The sequence below is a fragment of the Ascaphus truei genome, chromosome 1 (genome assembly GCF_040206685.1).
Source record: "Ascaphus truei isolate aAscTru1 chromosome 1, aAscTru1.hap1, whole genome shotgun sequence".
Lineage (NCBI taxonomy): Eukaryota > Metazoa > Chordata > Amphibia > Anura > Ascaphidae > Ascaphus > Ascaphus truei.
Genome location: NC_134483.1, coordinates 422111753 through 422132854, shown reverse-complemented (window position 1 = coordinate 422132854; position 21102 = coordinate 422111753). Strand labels below are relative to the sequence as shown.

Here is a 21102-nt window from a genome sequence, read left to right as displayed (position 1 = left end):
AGCTCTTGTATACCATCATAGAAAACTTTAACTGCGAGCCGTCTAATTAGACTAATGATTGCAACTCCCATTTCAGTTATTGCTATTCATGACCTCTAAGAAAACCATTATGTAAAACACTTTCATATTTTTTTTTGTCCTGCAGTAGTTAATGGAAATTGCAAAAGACAGATCAAATGTAAAGGGAGTGATGTGCCTGAATAAGATGAAGGTTACTTGTCTGTTCAGCCTCAATTAATTAAGTAATGGTACAGATAAAGCAAAAGGCAGTGACTGCAGGAGCAGCAGCAGCAGGAGGGATATTGGCCTGACACTCAAGATCAGAGTCCTTTCCCATGGATATGAAAATGGAAAGCAGGCATGAGGCAGGAAGCTATGCTAAATACAACAGACAGGAGACAGCTTGGAGCACTGGATGATGGGAGTGGAGGGGTGAGGAGTGGGAGAAAAATATGAAAGAAACTGAATTATGTGGCAGGAAATACATTCCTTACAACATTTCTTGGGCACAATATCATGTCTTTTATACTTTCACAAGGGTAACTGAGTGGGAAGAAAAGGAGAAGATGCCTTTGTATGTGGAATATATAATAGTATGATATGATGCAGAATAGGATCTCATTTTTCTAAAAAGTTATACAGTATCTGAGGCCATAATGACATGTATTGCAAAATTCTTAAGTATTTCAGTTTTAATACTGTAAGTGTTAGATCACATATATTTTGGCAGTCAAAGTTCCCAGGTTTTCAGCAACAGCTATAAACAGATGCTTGCTTTGATTTTTGCTCTTAGAAAGTTATCAAGGGCTAAGAGGATTTTTAATTATAGTACCATATTTTTGTAGTGACACTTAATCAATAAAAACAGCAAAGTTACCTTTCATTTTTATTTGATGTGCTTGTTATGTAAAATCAATTTAATACAAGACCCCCACATTTTGCAACATACATAAATAAAATACAATTACATTGATTTTCTAGACAGTAAAGATAATCTGTAATCACACATAAAACAGATGTGTGTAATAGAGAATTTAACACATTATAAATTCAAGAAGCCAGATATAGTTTCATAAAGAATCATTAAACTGAAGCTTTTGTGGAAATGATTACAGTACTATTATGGTTATTATTATTAGTATTAGTATTATTATTATACATATTCAGATAGCTCAGTGATTCAAAATTCCAATATCAACTTTCCTTGATACCTTGATATATATTCTCGTGTGATTAGATACTATGCTTCATGGAACAGGGGGCTATTTACTGTATTTAGAGGGAGTTTTAGCATCCACATGTTTAGCCAAGTAATGTTTTGCAGCAAATAGGAAAATACACTGCACTTTTACAAATAGACTAGTAAATGCAGACTTAATTGTATTTTGTAACCTACGGTATAATGCATGTAGTGAAAGCAATGAATGCAGTGAAAACATAATGTATATTCTGAATATAGATTGCGTTATGAATGTTAGTAAATCAAACAGATTTTATATATATGTATATATATATATATATATATATATATATATATATATATATATATATATATGCAAATACAACTGTATGATATATATATATATATATATATATATAGCCCTGGTAATAAATTGGGCTATATGTCTTTCCTCCTACTGGTGTAAGTCCTGCTAAGGGCAGGCTGCCAGTAGTTATCATGGGTATCCCCCGCTTTAAGCCCTGCCCTGAGTGGTGGAGGTAGGCCACCTGACTCTGTGTCTAAGGCAAGAGACATAGGGGAGGGGCCTGCCAAAGTCAAAAAAGGGCAGTGCACAGTAAATTTAGTGTTGGTTGAGTGTGTTCCAGGAGAGTGCAGAGTTGGAGAGTTATGTATCACATTTGGAGGAGCTCAGACAGGCCCTGAGTAGAGCTTATAGAGCTGTGGTGGACCAGTGCCCCTCACCCTGCTTAGGGGGTGAGGGAAGAGTTGGCCCCACCCTGAGTGCCTGTGACTTGGGGTGGTGGCAGGGAAACAACTGAGAACCTCCCAGACCATCCTGAAGGGTACAGTCTGGAGAGAGAAGGCCCGATGTACCTGATTACTGCTGACTGCTGTGTGTTGCTGTGGACAATAAAGAGCTGCTGCTATGTTTTTTATAAGAGACTGTGTGAGACTGAAATCTCTCGCCCCAGACCGGGGTTCTCTGGAAGGATTTCACCCTACCCTGATAGGGCTTGCCAGAGATGGAGGCACTGCACCACTAGAACCAGATGAAGGCATGTACCCCAGAAGCCTGTCCCTGTTGTCCCCCATACCATCGCGGGAGACTCAGGCCCTCCTGTTCCTCACAGGTATTCACCACCAAGACACATGTAGCCAGACCTTAGCACACCCTAGGAGTCCGATCTGCGACCGGGGGAGGGGGGGTCTATGGTTTACATATATATATATATATATATATATATATAAAAGGTGGGGTTGCAGACCTGCCTAAGACATGCATATGAGCATACAGCTTTATTTGCATATTTGCTTACCTGTGGAGGGTTTTTGTCACTTTTTTTACTCACCATAACTTAACTCAGTGTATATATATATATATATATATATATATATATATATATATATATATATATATATATATATATATATACAGGCATACCCCGCATTAATGTACGCAATGGGACCGGAGCATGTATGTAAAGCGAAAATGTACTTAAAGTGTAGCACTACCTTTTCCCACTTATCAATGCATGTACTGTACTGCAATCGTTATATACGTGCATAACTGATGCAAATAAAGCATTTGTAACAGGCTCTATAGTCTCCCCGCTTGCGCACAGCTTCGGTACAGGTAGGGAGCCGGTATTGCTGTTCAGGACGTGATGACAGGCGCATGCGTGAGCTGCCGTTTGCCTATTGGGCGATATGTACTTACTCGCGAGTGTACTTAAAGTGAGTGTACTTAAAGCGGGGTATGTATATATATATATATATATATATATATATATATATATATATATATATATATATATATATATATATATATATATATATAAACAAATAAGAAAGTAGCGCCAAAAATAATGTGGTTGATATGCTATAGTGTGAACATGTGAAATATATGTATAATATAAATTAATGAATAAAGTGATAATCACCAAAATATATGAATGTGCAAATATATAACTAGTGATCACAAAATGACTTAATCAAACAACCAATGAAGGAAAAAATAAAATAAAACACAATAGTATTACATATAAAAATGATTAAAAATATAGAACCAGTCCCAATAAAAAGTCCAAAGGATATATAGAGTAGAATCCAATAGAAGGGGAACTTCAGGCTGCTCTCAAACGGATGAACCACATCCAGTTGAACCTGTAGAAAAGAAAAGAGGAGAGAGCGCACGCCCCATAGCGTAAAATTGTAACTATTTATTTGGGGGGGTGGGAAAGGGATAAGAATCGCACTCACAAGATGTCAAATATAGAAGCACGATTGTAAATTAATATTACCGCCAAGCTGAAAAATCACCGCAGTCCAGGGATAGGGTCCACTGGAAAGATGATACTCCGTGCTTGTAGTCAGTCAGAATCGTAAACCACCTGGTGTAGCCTTTCCGTGGGTTTTCTGCTGCTCGGCTTGGTGTCTCACTCAATGCAGAGGAACAGAAGGTCTGTGCAAACAACCTGCACGACCCGACCAGATCGCGCACTTCCGTATTGACGCAGTGTCGTGACGTAGTAACGTAGTGACGTCCCTGATGCGTTTCGTCGCAACAGCGACTTTCTCAAAGGGGGATGAGTTCAGAGTTCACATGAAGAGATATATAAACCCTATTGTTGCTTAGCAACCCTCATAAATGAGTCCTCATAGGTGCAATCATTAAATTCAATCCTCATTAGTATTATCAATGAAATTACTCTAGGGCTAATAAGGTTACATGTTGAATACAATTTAAGGGTGGGTATATAAACGTCAAACAAAGATGCAATAGAAAAATACATGAAATATACACAGAAAACAAAAAGCTTTACAAAATACAACTCATGTATAATAAATGAACTTATTAAGCTCAAAAATGCAACAATGGTACCTATTAAAAACTAAGAAAATAAATCTATATTAAATCAAAACCATACAGATAATGTCCTAAAAAATTTAAATTTAAAATAAAAATATTTAAAACCATAAAAAGGTATACATATGTTGAATTATATCAAATTCATGAGTAGATCTTTTGACACAATCATAATCTATAATAGCAGTCAATGTTAGAAAGACTCGGAAACCTATATAGATGTAAATATATTTCCCAATAATGTAACTCATATGAATATAAATGAATACATATAGATATATTTAGTGTAATGGACACATAACACTTTATAAATAAGATGATCTATTATGAGTATATAATCTCAATAGAAGGCAGGAGAAGAAGAACACAAAAGGAGCATCATGTAAATGGGTGCTAGTAGCAGGGAGGAATGTTGGAAGAAGGAACTACACCAAGGTACTTGTGTCCCGACACTCGTTAAGTCCACCAGGAGACAATGGGCCTCATGCAGTAAGCGTTGATAAGGGAAATATGGCCATGTTATAGCCAAAATTGGGTTTGAGATTCAGTAAGCGCCGATAAGTGCTTCATATCGCCAGGTTTCGGAGCCGATAATTTGGTTATGGCCAGTCGCCTGCCGATAAGCCTGTTTTCGACACTGATCGCCACTTTTTTAAATCGGCTGGATTCAACAAAAAAAAACAGCTTATCGGGGCTGATCGGCACTACGAAATTGAGATGTTATGGCCGATTTCTCCCGCCAACTAAAGTTGGCAGTTTGGACGGGAGAACGATCGCTAAGGCTGCCGGAACGGCACTTAGAAAAAAAACATCTTCTGTACATCAATGGAAGTCAATGGAGCGGGGACGTATAACAGTATAGTACTGTTTACGTTTCATTGCTCACAATACAAGGGGGATTTGCATTACAGTGTGGGGGCATTCCCTGCATTGTGTCACAGCTGATGTGTCTTATTTGCATAACATTCGACTTTTACATGTTTTCAGCATTTGCGGGTCACATTACTCATCATGTGATGATGTGGCAAGGGAAAATACTATACTACACTCTTAAAGGAGAACCTCACATCATATCACACATTTTACTCAACTCAGCGACAATTATTTACATGATGTCACACATGTCACACATGTCACTCATACACAGTATATTCATCTTCCTTTACATTACACAATGCTTGTAATGTGACACGCATCTTTAAACGTTCATGTACATCTGTCTTCTCATGTTTACATATACTTTTGGGTCCTCCCTATTTTCATGACGTCACTTATTGGACGCTCAATCACATTGCATGTTTACATTGTAACCGTTGCATTACAAGCACTTCAACCTAACTTATACACACATGTACAGTAATTCATCATTGGGACACCTTGTAAACTCATTCTATACCAACTATCCTCCTTACACAAATGCATGCATATGCACACGACTATTCATTGTTGCCAACATGTCACAATAACATGGATAATTACACATGTTACACAAAACTTTTCCCACGTCAATCTCAGCCTTTTTGTCTCATTACATGACTGACTCTTGCGTTCACAAGTGTTACATGCATTGCACATGCAACTATTTATTTGCAAGCAATCTTTGTACAAAGCTTCACGTCACATCATTGCCAAATATCATCATTCCCTGCAGAATACACACAACAAATACTTAGAACAACAAGTGCACACAGCTTGCCACAGAAGTACTTTATTATGTTAATGTAACACCTTGCATTTTACTATGTCACCTGACATCATCACATACCTATTTAAAGGACGCACATTACCTGCTCATTCACAGCTACTCATTTCAAAATGTTGCGAATGTTTAGGAGACGCAGGAACATTCTTTTCTATGACATGCTTGCTGATCAAGAGAATGATATAGGGCAAGGTAGGGACACACCGAGGGACAGTGACAGTGACGCGGATACGACAGGGACAGGGAGAGGGACAGGCCGAGGGACAGGTAGAGGGACAGGAGATCAGAGGAGAAGACAGAGGAGACAACTTGTGCCTCGTCCGCGTCTGTACAGGGAGAGAACCCTGTTAGATGGGATGAGTGAGGAGGAGATTGTAAGTCGCTATCGTTTGAGTTCAGCAGCAATCTTAGCTCTTTATGAGGAGATAAGGGGGGATTTAGATTTTTTCACAGCCAGAGGTCGTGCAGTCCCTGGGCTTGTTAAAATGCTGTGCTCATTACATTATCTTGCTTCCGCGTCATACCAGACAACTGTGGGCATAGTGGGCGGGGTCTCGCAATCTACATTCTCGCGGGCCTTGACCCAGTTTCTCTATGCACTCAATAGACGCGCTAGGAATTATATTCATTTTCCTACAGAGGCGACAGAGTGGCTGGAAGTCAGGACTGGCTTTTATAATATAGCAGGGATACCATGTGTGCTGGGTGCAATCGATTGCACACATGTTGCTTTGATTGCACCTAGTCAGAGTGAGCATGTGTACCGCAATCGGAAGCACTACCATTCACTCAATGTACAGGTGGTATGTGATGCCACGATGAGGATAATGCATGTGGTACCCAAGTTCCCTGGTTCCAGTCACGATTCCTCTATCCTGAGGAACTCTTCAGTCTTCCATGCGTTCGAAGAGGGACATTTTGAACCTGGTTGGCTGCTGGGTGAGTACATATTTACATGTTCTAACACAAAACACATGTTGATTTAGGAATGTTGGCATTGTACAATTTGATCACTAATGTCAGCTTATGTGTGCTCCATTCATTATAGGTGACTCAGGATACGGAATTAGGCCGTGGCTCTTGACTCCGGTGCTAAACCCTCAAACTGAAGCAGAGGACAGGTACAATGCAGCCCATATATCTACAAGATCTGTTATAGAGAGGACATTTGGCCTACTCAAGACCAGGTTTAGGTGTCTGGACAGAACTGGTGGGGCTCTTCTATACAAGCCTCAAAAAGTGTCTGATATTATCCTTGCCTGTTGCATTTTGCACAATGTTGCACTCAGGCACAATGTACAGTCAGACCTAGCTGAGGCTTTGGTAGACGAGCATCCCACCCATGTAGCTGCTGAAAATGAACAAACAGCCAGTGGTGGCCAGACACGACAGAATCTCATCAATTCATTTTTTTCTTGTAAGTACAAACTCATATGTTCCTAGTACTACTTTTATAGTTTAATTATGTTATATTAAGAATAATGTTTCTTTATATAACCTTCTGTTAGGACACAGATGAATATGGGTTGCACACCTTTCTTTTCTCTGCTGTGTGCACAAAGGGATGTGGCACCGGTATGTTATTGTTGCACAGGTTATATAATCCCTCTTCAATTGTACTTTACAGTAGTTGTGTGTATGTGAATACAACTTGGGTAACAAAGCAATAATATTTTAGCATTGTGTTATTCCTTATGCTAAGACAAAACACATATTATGACCATAATCATTCATGCTTCTAGTATGCTTACATACAATGTTATTGGTGCAGTGTAACATGTACATCCATATGATGTGTACACCAGGCTGATTTACATTTTGAATGTCATGAAATATACATGGTGTTGTACATTTAACACCAAATACACACTTTGCTGTGTTGTTTACGGTACTGAAGATGGCATGTCAATGTTTGCAATTTATATATTGTTCCTTTGCATTATAGGTATATCTCCAGTATGACTGATCATGGTATGTATATTTGCTGACATCTCTCATAAGATGTGGCTACCTCAATCTTCCTATAATTATTGGAACTAAAAACCCAACATATTGGTTTAAACACAAATGTTACATATATGTACTTTCTGTATCATGTATATGCATTTAGCTACTCTTGAGCTTTCATGTGCATTGTATTACAAAATGATTACTCACATTTCATCACATTTTATGTATGTTTCCTTTTAATTTCCATTAATGTAATATAGAGGTGGTTGGAGAAAAGGGGATAACTGTACTTATTTGTTTACTTACGGGAGCACATTCATCACTAGCATAGACACACTTTTTAAGACAACTGTTTGTGTCTCTATCAATTGGTGTAGGATCCATGTATAACACCGACAAATGATAACACCAGCTTTATTATGGTAGCTTATATCATCATATTGACTATACTATGTATTTCTAAACGATTAATAAACACAGTAAACTATAGTTAGTTAGGTTAATGAAATATACACAGAAACGTACTTCATAACATGATGGTGATGTCATATTCAGAACATCATGCATTGGAGGGGACCATAACATCTGGCCAGTAACATTATTTGCTACAGTCCCAAACCATTTTATCTACATACCCATGTAACAAGAGATTTTAAAAATAAATGGCTACTTGGTTGTAAGTGTCCTTTACATTGGGAGAAGGAGTGGCTCAGTGAGTAAAGACACACACTGGCACTGATAGTTTGAAGCAGGGGAGTCTGGTTCAATTCCCGGTGTGGGCTCCTTGTGACCTTGGCCAAGTCACTTTATCTCCCTGTGCCTCATGCGGCAAAAAAACATTTGTACGTTCCACGGGCCAGGGACCTCAGGCTGAAACATGTGTCTGTAAATCGCTGCGTACAACTAGCAGCCCTATACATGAACATGCTCATATTATTATTATTATTGTTACATAGTTTCGACAGTCATACGTTCCATTACATATTATAATACACAAATGTGTTAGCAGAGTGGGAATGGTTGTTATATATAAAACACACCATGTCATAAAATGTTAGTAGTCATTAAAGAACACTCAATAAAAATTCATGAGGCACTCTTTTGCAACATCATTATGTTAATTAAGTGCTTATGCAATATAGGCATAAGGGTATCACATTTTTAATTGTTTGTTAATAAGCGCTGCAAGCAATATAAAATTAGTTCCATATGTAGTATAGTAGTCGGTGGCTCCTCCTCACAATCATCTCATATAAAGGTAGACTCTTCTGAAATCATACATTGATCCGATTGTATCTTCCCCGACATCTCTGAAATACAGCAAACACATGATGGTCAAAGATGGCACCTTACTAGATATGCATCCGTGACAACGCGTTACGCAGCTCTATATGATTGTGTAGATACACACGTCAGTCACTTATATGTTAGAAGTAAAACTGTTCATCAGTATGTAATGTTTCTTTAAATTTGTAGCAGGCATAACTATGTATAAGAAGTGAACGTTGCCTGTATACTGAAAGATGTGCGCGCACATCTTTGTGTGCGCACGCACTTCACGCTTGGCTCCACTAACTGTTAGCGCATGCGCAAAACAAAGCGTACGTTGTGCGTTCAATACATGTTGAAAATACCAGTAAACATAACATCTTTATTTCAAATACAATGAAGACGAAACTACATTCGTTCTAAACGAGTACATCTGTATTCTTTTTAAACAGACGTGTTTGAACAGAAAGCACGGCCGATAACACAATGCGCAAATGCAATACGTGTGACGTCATGTAAAGCCAGCGTGAAACGCACGCTAACACTCCTCCCACTCAATTAACATTCGGCTAACGCCCAGGGTACGCCTACAAACACTGAGCCGCACGCATCACACACTGCAGTTACCGTTACTATAACAAAACATGACAGCCAATAGGCTTTGAGGCGCGCACGTCGCTTGGGGGCGGGACTTACATCACTAATCCTTTTTAAGGACGCCTTGGCCCATGACAAGGGTCCCACGTCATACGTGGTGGACCCGGTTTTCAATGTTGTAGATGTTGCATGATAACAAAACAGGTATGTGTTAGAGTAATGGTAAAATGTTGCTAATATGTTTAAAGGGATAGGAAAGTACGTATATTTATTCCGTCAGCAATGTGTACTACTCTTTCAGGTCCTACTATATTGTATTAGGAAACAATTTGTTTGTGATCGCTACATGTTATGCAGTCTGCAATGTTACGCTGTATCCACGCATTGAAAGTGAAAATGGTGGTTACAAAAAAAAAAAAAATTTAAACGCAGAGTCAACGCATAACGATTGTTATATTTACCATTCTTCTAGAATTAACTCTTCGTCTGGCTGCAACTGGTCGCTCCAGAAATGCAAGCCATTTTCATCCACGCTTAACCCAACCGCTGAATCCAGTATGGCACATATCTCCTCCAGGATGCGCTCATAGGAATCGCCACTGCTTTCTTCAAATAATTGGTCGGGAGGTAGGTTCATTTCTTCCGGTTCCCATTCCAATGCAATTTCAGCTGAAAGGCTTGGTACATAATCATAGTACTTTTGTTCTTGTACAATGTGGGTTTCAGGAATGGAGGCTGCAGATATTGCAGCACGTATCGATTCAAACGGATCAGTAGTAGCGGATACATTGCTATTGCCATTAGGAATAAATATGCCTTTCACGACAATATAAGTGCCGTCTTTCAGGATAAATTGTTTTTCCGGGGCAATCTTCCAGAAACCATAGGTGTGTTGTAGCTTATCCTGGTCACGTTCAAAAAAGTCATTACTTGATAAAGTGAATCTTATTGAGGAATTAAAATTCCGTGCATGCTTACGGTCTTGGTAATAAGGATATTTTGCTCGAATGAAATCATCGATTTGGCGTGTGCTTGCTTTCTGTCCGCGACTGTTCAAGATGGCTTCACAGATCATGTACTTATACCCTAAAAGGGGATTAATATTGTTAACGAATTCATCAGCCATGTCTGAGTAGCACAAAAGCTGTGTGCAGGTCTGTGTTATTTGCTCATCAAAATGAATGTGCTGAATGGCTAACAAACTCCTGTTTTTCCTTGTCAAGGTCAACAAAAGTAACTACTTTGACTCCTTATTTCAAACGCCAATTGGATTTGTTTGTCTAATTGGGTTAACAGTTGTGGTTCGTGATATGGGACTGTGGGAGAAACATTTCTCCTTCTTTTATCTCGTTTGTGAAAAACATCCCTAGACTGTGAATGCGTTCACATAGTGTTTTTTTGAAAACTAACAAAGACCAGTGTGTGAAAATATTTCTTAGCCAGGCATATCAGTAAAAACACACCTGCAAAAAGAAATGTTTTTTCCCCGCTTACATTTCTGTGTGTATGTGAAAGTCTGGTTAACTCCCTGTCTGCATGAGTTTAAATACGTGTGTATATATATATATATATATATATATATATATATATATATATAAATATATCTCTTATAAAAATATATATATATTTATATATAATATTTTTTTTTTTTTTATATTGCAGGAGTACACACAACATTGATGGCATTAAGTATACCTTGTATGAAACCTATTTAAATGGTGAGAAACATGATTGAATGAAGTAATAAACATTTGTTTAAGCACAATACTGTTAGAGTCTCATACTTAGGATATTTCTCAAACATTAGGCCTGTATTATTAAAATAGTGTTTTCACAAGGAAGCATGAAGTGTATTAGTTTGTGTATACCAGTTTATATAGTACTATATATATATATATATATATATATATATATATATATATATATATATATATATATATATATATATATATATATATATATATATATATATATATATATACACACATATATACATATATATATATACACATATATACATATATATATATACACATATATACATATATATATACACATATATACATATATATATACACATATATACATATATATATACACATATATACATATATATATACACATATATACATATATATATACACATATACATATATATATATATACACACTCACACACTCACACTCACACTCACTCAGTGTGTGTGTGTGTGTGTGTGTGTGTGTGTATATATATTATTATACATTCTGAGATGTTATAGAAACGAACACACAACTGATTAAAGGACAAAATTACAATGGCCAAGCAAGGCAAAGGTAAGTAATAATTTACACATAATCCTGCTGTACACGTACAAGAAAGATGTTTGCACTTACTTAGGTGTTTTAATAATTGCATGTGACTAATATGCATATGCAATTCTTACATCAATTAACACACCCAAATGCAATGTTTTGCTGCAAAGTCAATGGCAGCTTCTCTAAACTTAGCAACTGGCTCCTGGTGGACCATTACTGAACAGACGATTACAACATAAATATTTATAACACAATTAATTATGAGTGTTAACATTTCCAAAACTTCACGTGTACAAGAACATAGTTGAAAGTTTGGAAACAACACAGTCTTCAGCATACATACAATAGTAATTAGATAATCTGAAGTCAACAAAACAAGGCCAAAGACATATTTTCTGAATTATAACATTTATTTTTTTTGTTCCTTTTGCGAGCGAGTAACAGGCCTGCTTGTTGTCTCTTGAATTTTCCTTTTTCTTTTGCCACCAACTTTAGGCACAACAGAGCCACTTTGAGTGGCCTCTGGCACTTCACGGGCAGGGCTTGTGGCCAGTGACTGTTCACCTACGGGGCTTGTGGCCAGTGACTCACCTACAGGGCTTGTGGCCAGTGACTCACCTACAGGGCTTTTGGGCAGTGATTCACCTACAGGGCTTTTGGGCAGCGATTCACCTACAGGGCTTTTGGGCAGCGATTCACCTACAGGGCTTTTGGGCAGCGACTCACCTACAGGGCTTTTGGGCAGCGATTCACCTACAGGGCTTTTGGGTAGTGACTGTTCACGGACAGGGCTTGTGCCCAGTGACACATGTGAGCAAGTTGGTAGACACTGCACAAGTGATGGTTGGTCTGTTTCATGTGTGTCTTGTTTTGTTTTTGTCGCCTCCTTTGTAGGTGTCTGCTGCTGAATTTGTACAGATGGCAGCGGTAGGATGTCATCAGGAACCTGCACAGCAATGTCTGCTACTTGACCGGTAACATTTGGGCCTGGTGAATGAATATCAGATGAATGTGGTGAAAACTGACCTGCATGAACAGATCCTGGCTGGGAGGTGTTGAATTGTGGTACATTAGTCATTCTCCAGTAATTAGCTTGTGTTTGCTGAACAACTAATGCTTCGAATGAGGTGTTGATTTTTTGCAACTGTTTAGGCACTTCAATGAAGACTCTGTGGAGATGTGCCAATTGTGATACTGTTTCTTCCTGCAGTCCAATCATCCTTTCCAGCACTGTCATCATGTCTGAATGGCGACGATTTTCTGCGTCCACTATTTTTCCCTCTGAAGCTACAATTGCATCGTATGTGGAAGTTGATGGACGATTTGGCGGTACAACAGTTTCTATTGGCACCTCTTCATGGTCACATGATTGTATTTCAGTCTCTTCTGTGGCGTCATCCTCATCATACTCATCATCCTCATCACCATGATGTTCTAAAAAGAAATGTACACATTATTAAATGGCATGTTAATGTATGCTGTGTTACTATGTAATTGTACTGTGTCCTAAGTAAAACCTAACATGTTAGCATACGTTTTATAACCTCATTAAAAACTACCTTGACTTACGAATAATGTTTGGACTCAGTATGAAATATGAATGAATGAAAAGTTGCTCTAAACTCAGAAGTCCTACATGATAATTAACATCACTAACACAATACATGTTGCCTTACACTTAATTTTCACTGACACTAAGTAATCCTATTTAAAGAAGATGTGCAAAACAAATAATGCACATGACAACATAACATATAGAAGAGCACATATTATATGGCCAGCAAATGATACACTCACCTTCTAGTAGTGTTGAGCTGGCTGACCCAGGTGAAGACACTTGTTCCATCTCAGGTGACACATGTCCTCCAGGGGCAACTATATATAACAATAACATAAGTTTTACATTTACATGTGTAAATATTGAACAAACACTTATTGTATGTTCTGTATTTATGATTAACTAACAACATCAGTTCCTTAACCGAAAATGTGTGTGAAAGTGAACATAAATAGTTGTAATAACACTGTACATGCCTGTGTACTTAGAATTTTTGAGTTCCCTAACATACAACATACTATGTTTCTGCAGTAATGCGTGAGGATAAATAGATTAAATGAGTACATAAAAATCATATGTTGTGTAGTGATATCAGTATCATAATGTACATAACTATCATGAGATGACCATTCACAATGGTTATCATGAAGGTGGTCATATTGCAAAAAGTGTTGTTTTTGGTAGAGGATATGTGTGGTACATTAATCGAAGATGTGGCACACCTGAATGTGGCTGTGACTCAACAAGACAACACATGCAGTGTGTGATAATGTGTCTTTCATAGTAGTTCAACTATAGATATGAGTGAACTAATGTGTGACGTACGCTTTGATAAGTAATGAGTTGTTGGGGCATTTAGTAGCTAGAGTTAAGCTTTCAAATGAGTGTGATTAACTTCAGTTGTGCTATTCAGGTTGTAAGAAAGGTATTCCCTTCCCCAAAAAGCCTAATCAGCCACACCTTTCAATGACTTGAAACAGGTGCAAATGGTGTGAACTAAGTTGACCGTGAAATGAGGCTGTAATTAGTGTGTGTGCTGAACCCCACCCCCTCTGTTGAAGTGTATGCTGTGATGAGATATTAATTGCAGCTGCTTTAACACAATGGTAGATGAGCTAAGTAGTCATCTGCAGTGTTTAAGTTATGAAAACAATGACATAACATATGATACGTGTGCCTCATTATGCTGTCTGTATATGACATAAAGCAAAAATGGACCTTTTCATAAGCAACTATAGATGTGTTAGTGCCAGTGATGTTTGTAGGCCGTTACATGCAATTTCTTTGATGCATGCTTAAAATAGGCAGTAATGTCATGTTTGTCGGAGTAAAATCAATAAAATACACAATAATATGATACATATTTCTGTTCTGTACCTGTAGCTACTAATAATTTCTCATGAACATGTGTTACACATGTGTACTACCCTGTTGTTCCCCATCTTCGCCCACCATCAATTGCTTCCACTGCAGCTATGCATTTTGGGAATTCACATGTAAATGAGCACGCAATGGCACGTGCTATATTAGTTACTGCTTTTAGTAGGACTACTACATATATGTCTATTTTGAGATATATATATACAGAATCAGACATATACATATATAGATGCAGGTATGCTTATATTGTGAAGACAGTATAAAAAGCAGTGTAAATATGCAAAATAACTGTAAGCAACGACACGCCTAGTACAGTAATATTTATCACCTGCTGGAAATTGTGACGGATAAATTCCAATGTCACGGTCACCAGCCAAGCCTTCCACGACGACGGTAAGTAATTTTGGCCGAAGCAGCTCCTCCAATGGAGTCAATATGAGACGTTGTGGTGTGGGCCCACCTCCAGTGCCAGTAGCATGCACGCGTTGGTCTTGTATTTTCTTTTTCAATTTGGACCTAATATCATCAAATCTTTTCCGACAATGATACTTGTCCCTGACACTATTCCCACAGGCATTGACACCAATGACTATTGTGTCCCACATTTCTTTTTTGCTTGCTGCACTTGTCCGCCCTTGAAAAACATATAAAAGATATGAGGTAAATTAATAATAATATAAGCACCAGTTTCCTACACTGCTAGCTGTTCCAAGAGATAGCAAACATGCTGTTTTATGTGTAATATGTGCAGCACATGAGCATTCACTACTAAACCTATACATGTAAGCAAGGTTGCATTCATATTGTATGCAGTTCTGGCAAATTGACCGCCTGTGTTTAGTTGTCCTTGTAAGGCATGATAAAAAGCTGTGTTTCCAGACTAATTAACATAGAAAGATATTCTGAACCCATATTTGCATATGAACAAAACTCAGATGACCTAGGATCACATGTATTTGAATAATAAATGTAAAGTTACACTTACCTACTAAATGTCCATAGAGACTGTCATAGTGCTCCAGAATGCCAGTGACAAGAGCCCTATTTTCCTGGTCATTGAAGCGAGGATTACGTGGCTTCTCCACACGTTTTTTCCGAGCAGGTTTAGGGTCAGAGCTTGGCTGGTGCTGACTGGACTCTCCTTCTTCCAATGGAAGAGCCTCCAAAAGCTGGCCACCAGCAAGCACGCCACCACCAGACACCCCATCAGCAACTGCGCCACCAGCAGCACTCCCAGCACCAGCACTCCCACTCCTAGCACCAGCACTCCCACTCCTAGCACCAGCACTCACACTCCCAGCAACAGCACTCACACTCCCAGCAACAGCACTCCCACTCCCAGCAACAGCACTCCCACTCCCAGCAACAGCACTCCCACTCCCAGCAACAGCACTCCCACTCCCAGCAACACCACTCGGTGCACCAGCAACATCACTCCCCTGAACAGTACGTTCACTCCGACGCGTACTCCCACGAGTAGCACTCCCACTCCCACCAGCATCACTCTTCCCACGCTTTGCGGGCATACTTCCAGCACTCACAAAAAACAGACAAGAAATGTACAGGCAATCACACGACCCACTTCCACATATAAAACAAGACAAAGATGTAAACAAAACAACAAAGGACAAAGCTCACCCAATACACAACAAGTCTCTCAGTCAATATGCAAATCTTCAATCGTCCAGCTCTGTGCGTCTCTCTCTCTCTCTCACTCCCAACAACACAGAGAATGATTAGCAGTACACGTTGCCTTTAAATATGGCGCGCAATCAAAAACATGCTTGTTTCGCCTGATTCAGCAAGATTTGTGATTGTGCAACCTAACAGCACCCCGCCACGCACGCCGATACACCTGTGTGTGATCGGCTCATCATCGTGAGAGTGGGCGGATTTGTTTTCTGGTTGATTTTGAATGTATTCGGCACTTACTGCATACGGAGAGGGAAAAACGCCAATAACATGACTAATCGATAAGCTTGCCGATTTCACATAATCGTCGCTTACTGCATGAGGCCCAATGTGCCTAACTGGTGGATCCAAAATGTCTCCTGGCGACAAAGAATCTTAAAGCGGTCGCCACCCAGAGCAAGAGGAGAAATGTATTCAAGACCCATAATGGCAAGAGTTCTAGGATCCCCATTGTGCACCAGTTTAAAATGTCTGGATACACTATGGGAATTGATACCATTTATTACATTTCTCCTATGCTCCAGGAAGTGAGTGCTCAGAGGGCGTGTCGTATGACCCACGTATTGTAGGTCACAACCACATTGTAGCACATATTCTACATAGGTACTTAAACAATTTATGTGGCCTCTAATTTGGTGCATAATGCCCCTAGCAATGGAGACAAAACTGGATTTAATACTGAGGTGTTTTCAAGTGATACATCGACCTTAGCACACCCTAGGGGTCCGATCTGGGGGGGGGGGTTGTGGGTTACACATATATATATATATATATATATATATATATATATATATATATGTGTATATATATATGTATATGTATATATATGTTAACTTTAAACAATTTACCATCATCAACATTTCATATATTTAAAACTGTATGTTAACATTTGAATGTGTATATATTTACTCATTTAGTATTAGCACAAATAGGGAATAGTGTGTGTGTATGTATGTATGTATATTGATAGATAGATAGATAGATAGATAGATAGATAGATAGATAGATAGATAGATATTCCAGGCAAATGGTGACACATTGTGTGCTCATTTACATGTCATTTCCCAGAATCCCTTGCTGCAGTGGAAACACTGTATGCTAGGTGATAATGGTTGAAAGGCAGTGTTGCAGACCTGTCTAAGACATGTGAGTGTGCTCACAAGTGATATTCTTTATTGCCTAAATGCAAACGGTGGAGGTTTTCCGTCACCTTTTTCACCCACCATAACTTAAAATGTATATATATATATACATTAAGTCAAAGTAATATAGTATATAATACTGAGTTAAGTTATGGTGAGTAAAAAAAGTGACAAAAACCCTCCACAGGAAAGCAAATATGCAAATACAACTGTATGCTCATCTGCATGTCTTAGGCAGGTCTGCAACCCCACCTTTCCCCATTATCACCCAGCATACAGCACTTCCACTGCAGCAAGGGATTCTGGGAAATGACATGCAAATGAGCACACAGTGTCACTTTTTGCCTCAAAAACCATTTTTAACATGGTTCCCTATAGGCTTAAGCTTGCTGCATGGTCACAGCCTTGAGCACAGATGAGCATACAGTTGTATTTGCATATTTGCTTTCCTGTGGAGGGTTTTTGTCACTTTTTTTACTCACCATAACTTAACTCAGTATTATGGTATAGCCTATTCCATAGCCTCTTATGCATATCCACTGATGAGACCCATCAAGGTCGAAACAGCTGTCTGTGGGTGGTTTTCTGGGTATGCACCTTAACCCTGGCTGTGCTCAAAGCTGTGACCATGCAGCAAGCTTAAGCCTATAGGGAACCATGTTAAAAATGGTTTTTGAGGCAAAAAGTGACACTGTGTGCTCATTTGCATGTCATTTCCCAGAATCCCTTGCTGCAGTGGAAGTGCTGTATGCTGGGTGATAATGGGGAAAGGCGGGGTTGCAGACCTGCCTAAGACATGCAGATGAGCATACAGTTGTATTTGCATATTTGCTTTCCTGTGGAGGGTTTTTGTCACTTTTTTTACTCACCATAACTTAACTCAGTATTATATATATTTATATATATATATATATATATATATATATATATATATATATATATATATATATATATATATATATTACTTTGACTTAATCCTATTAAATGAAAGCTCGTACAATACATAGCAGTAGTTAAATAACACTCTTTACATACAGATGTAGCTAGATTTACTATCACCAGAGCTGCTGCTCCAGAAATAGTGCTGCTATGGTCATGCTATAGGGCAGGGGTGCACAAACTGGGGGGCACAAGATTTTCCAGGGGGCATAACCGTTACAGAGACACCGCGCTCTTACCCAAGGCATTTAAATAAAATTTTGAGGGATTGCACAAGGCCTCTGCAGCTTCCCTTACTTGTCTTCGGTGTCCCCATAGCAACACGGATCAAATAACAAGGCGGGATCACATGACTTCACGTGACCCTGCTGCGTCATTTGAAGCCAGAGACAAGGTAAGGAAGAGGGGACGAGCATGAAGGGGGCACAGACTGAAAAGTTTGCACACCCCTGCTATAGGGTGTCCATGCTTCCAGATCGGACCACCTGATCCTTTTGATGATCCTTTTGCATGGGCAAGCCCAGTGGTTTTTTCTGGTGCTGAAAACAATAAGTCTTCCTACATCTGTATTATGGAGCTATACATCTCACTATTAGAAAAGTGAAGCCTTAGTCTATCTCAGAGTTGGCGAACAAAAAAAAGGCATAATCAAGGTGTGCAACCTAACTATTTAAAACTCTGCATTTTTAATTGCTGCAGCAGAGCAAAATAGGGCATCCTATACTAAATCACCTAATTGACAAACAGGGGAGAAAACTGATAAGAACAAGCTTAATACATGCTGATGGCAGAAACACAAGGTCATTTAGGAATTGTCCTGGTTTTCAAGGATTCTGCTGGATTTATACTTCCTTAAATGCTCCCATTGTGCCTTCAAAATTCTATGAATAGTGATAAATAAATATATATATATATATATATATGTGTGTGGCCTTGGGTCCCTTTCAACCCTTATCTCTGACTGCGGCGGCGAACAACAGCGGAAGTTGATGGAGAGTGCGGGGAGAGGTGCAGGAGCTGAGGCAAGCTGTATGGGGAACAGGCAGGGCGACCGAGTTCCGGCAGCTCTTGTAGCAGGGTACCGCCATCTTGCGCACAGTCGCGCATGCGCGGTGGAGTTGTACATGCGCAGACTTGGCAGTAGAGCGGCCGCCAATTCAGAAAAGCAACCGCAGGGGAACTACAGCCGCCAGAATGCAATGGGGCTGTTGGGCAAATGCCGCAAACCAGCCAATAGTGCTGCAGCATTCTCCCTTCACCAGATATTGATACATTTCATGCGCTGCAGCCACGGCAGTCGGAGCCTGGACAAGGTAAGGGTAGGTTGTATGTGCAGGTGTCTGTAGCACCTGCACTATGCCAAAGACCCCCTATTTGGCCCCAGCTAGGCCCTGAATCACCTCAGTTTGTGATTGCTGCATGGACAGGCCCATGAGATAGGGATACTGCCCCTGTAGCATAATTTTGAGGGACACAGCCAGGACACAGCTGCATCCTGGCATCCGGTGGTCTGGGACCAGATCACCACTTACAGTTAAGAGACACTCTGCATGGTGGCACCATCCACGTGGGACACCACCCAACGTAGAGGTGGAGGCTTCACGGATAACATAACTGGATCCATGGATCACATCTTGCTGCATTGGAGCGCCCGGGTGCTGACGACCTCCATGCTGCCAAAGACAGAGGTCATTACACTCTGCTCATATTACTCGACCTCTCTGCAGCATTCGACACCGTGGACCACCCTCTTCTCTTTCACATTCTCCATACTCTTTGTATTCGGAATAAAGCTTTATCCTGGATCTCCTCTTACCTCTCCCATCGTACTTTCAGTGTCTCTTTTGCCAACACTTCCTCCTCCTCTATTGATCTCTCTGTGGGGGTACCCCAGGGCTCTTTCCTGGGACCCCTTCTCTTTTCTCTTTACACACTCTCTCTAGGTGACCTAATCACATCTTTTGGGTTTAAATATCACCTCTATGCTGACGACACACAAATTTACCTTTCAACCCCTGACCTTACACCTGCTATACAGACCAAAGTTTCTGAATGCCTCTCTGGAATATCATCCTGGATGGCCAACCGCCGACTGAAACTTAACATGGCAAAAACAGAGCTCCTTATACTTCCTCCCAAACCTGGCCCTACTACCTCCTTCCACATTGCTATTGGAAATACGATCATTCACCCAGTAGCCCAAGCACGCTGCCTAGGGGTTACACTTGATTCCTCTCTCTCATTCTCCTCTCATATTCAAAACGTTTCTAAAACTTGTCGCTTTTTCCTCCGCAATATCACAAAGATATGCCCTTTCCTCTGTTACTCAACTGCTAAAACTCTGACTCAGGCCTTCATTCTCTCACGTCTTGATTACTGCAACCTCCTGCTGTCTGGCCTTCCTGCCTCTCACCTGTCTCCCCTACAATCTATCCTAAACGCTGCTGCCAGAATCACTCTACTCTTTCCTAAATCTGTCTCCGCTTCTCCCCTCCTGAAATCCTTCTCCTGGCTTCCGATTAAATCC

At 39.6% G+C, this 21102-nt stretch overlaps 1 protein-coding gene across 1 annotated transcript; it reads right to left on the bottom strand.

The window, feature by feature from the left end:
• Positions 1 to 12251: 12251 nt before the first annotated feature.
• LOC142471446 (uncharacterized) lies at positions 12252 to 13720 on the bottom strand. Its single transcript, XM_075578251.1, has 2 exons — positions 13662 to 13720; positions 12252 to 13298 (listed from the first exon to the last, which is right to left on the bottom strand). Exons 1-2 carry the CDS (start codon positions 13708 to 13710, stop codon positions 12274 to 12276), a joined length of 1074 nt encoding a protein of 357 aa, XP_075434366.1. The 5' UTR covers positions 13711 to 13720; the 3' UTR covers positions 12252 to 12273.
• Between the last annotated feature and the right edge of the window lie 7382 nt (positions 13721 to 21102).

Bases quoted from the DNA above. Each gene is read 5' to 3' on its own strand.
- LOC142471446 (XM_075578251.1), bottom strand. From the start codon at position 13,710: ATGGAACAAGTGTCTTCACCTGGGTCAGCCAGCTCAACACTACTAGAA. The intron at 13,299-13,661 runs GTGAGTGTATCA...ATTTCTTTTTAG, and splicing joins CAGCTCAACACTACTAGAAG to AACATCATGGTGATGAGGAT.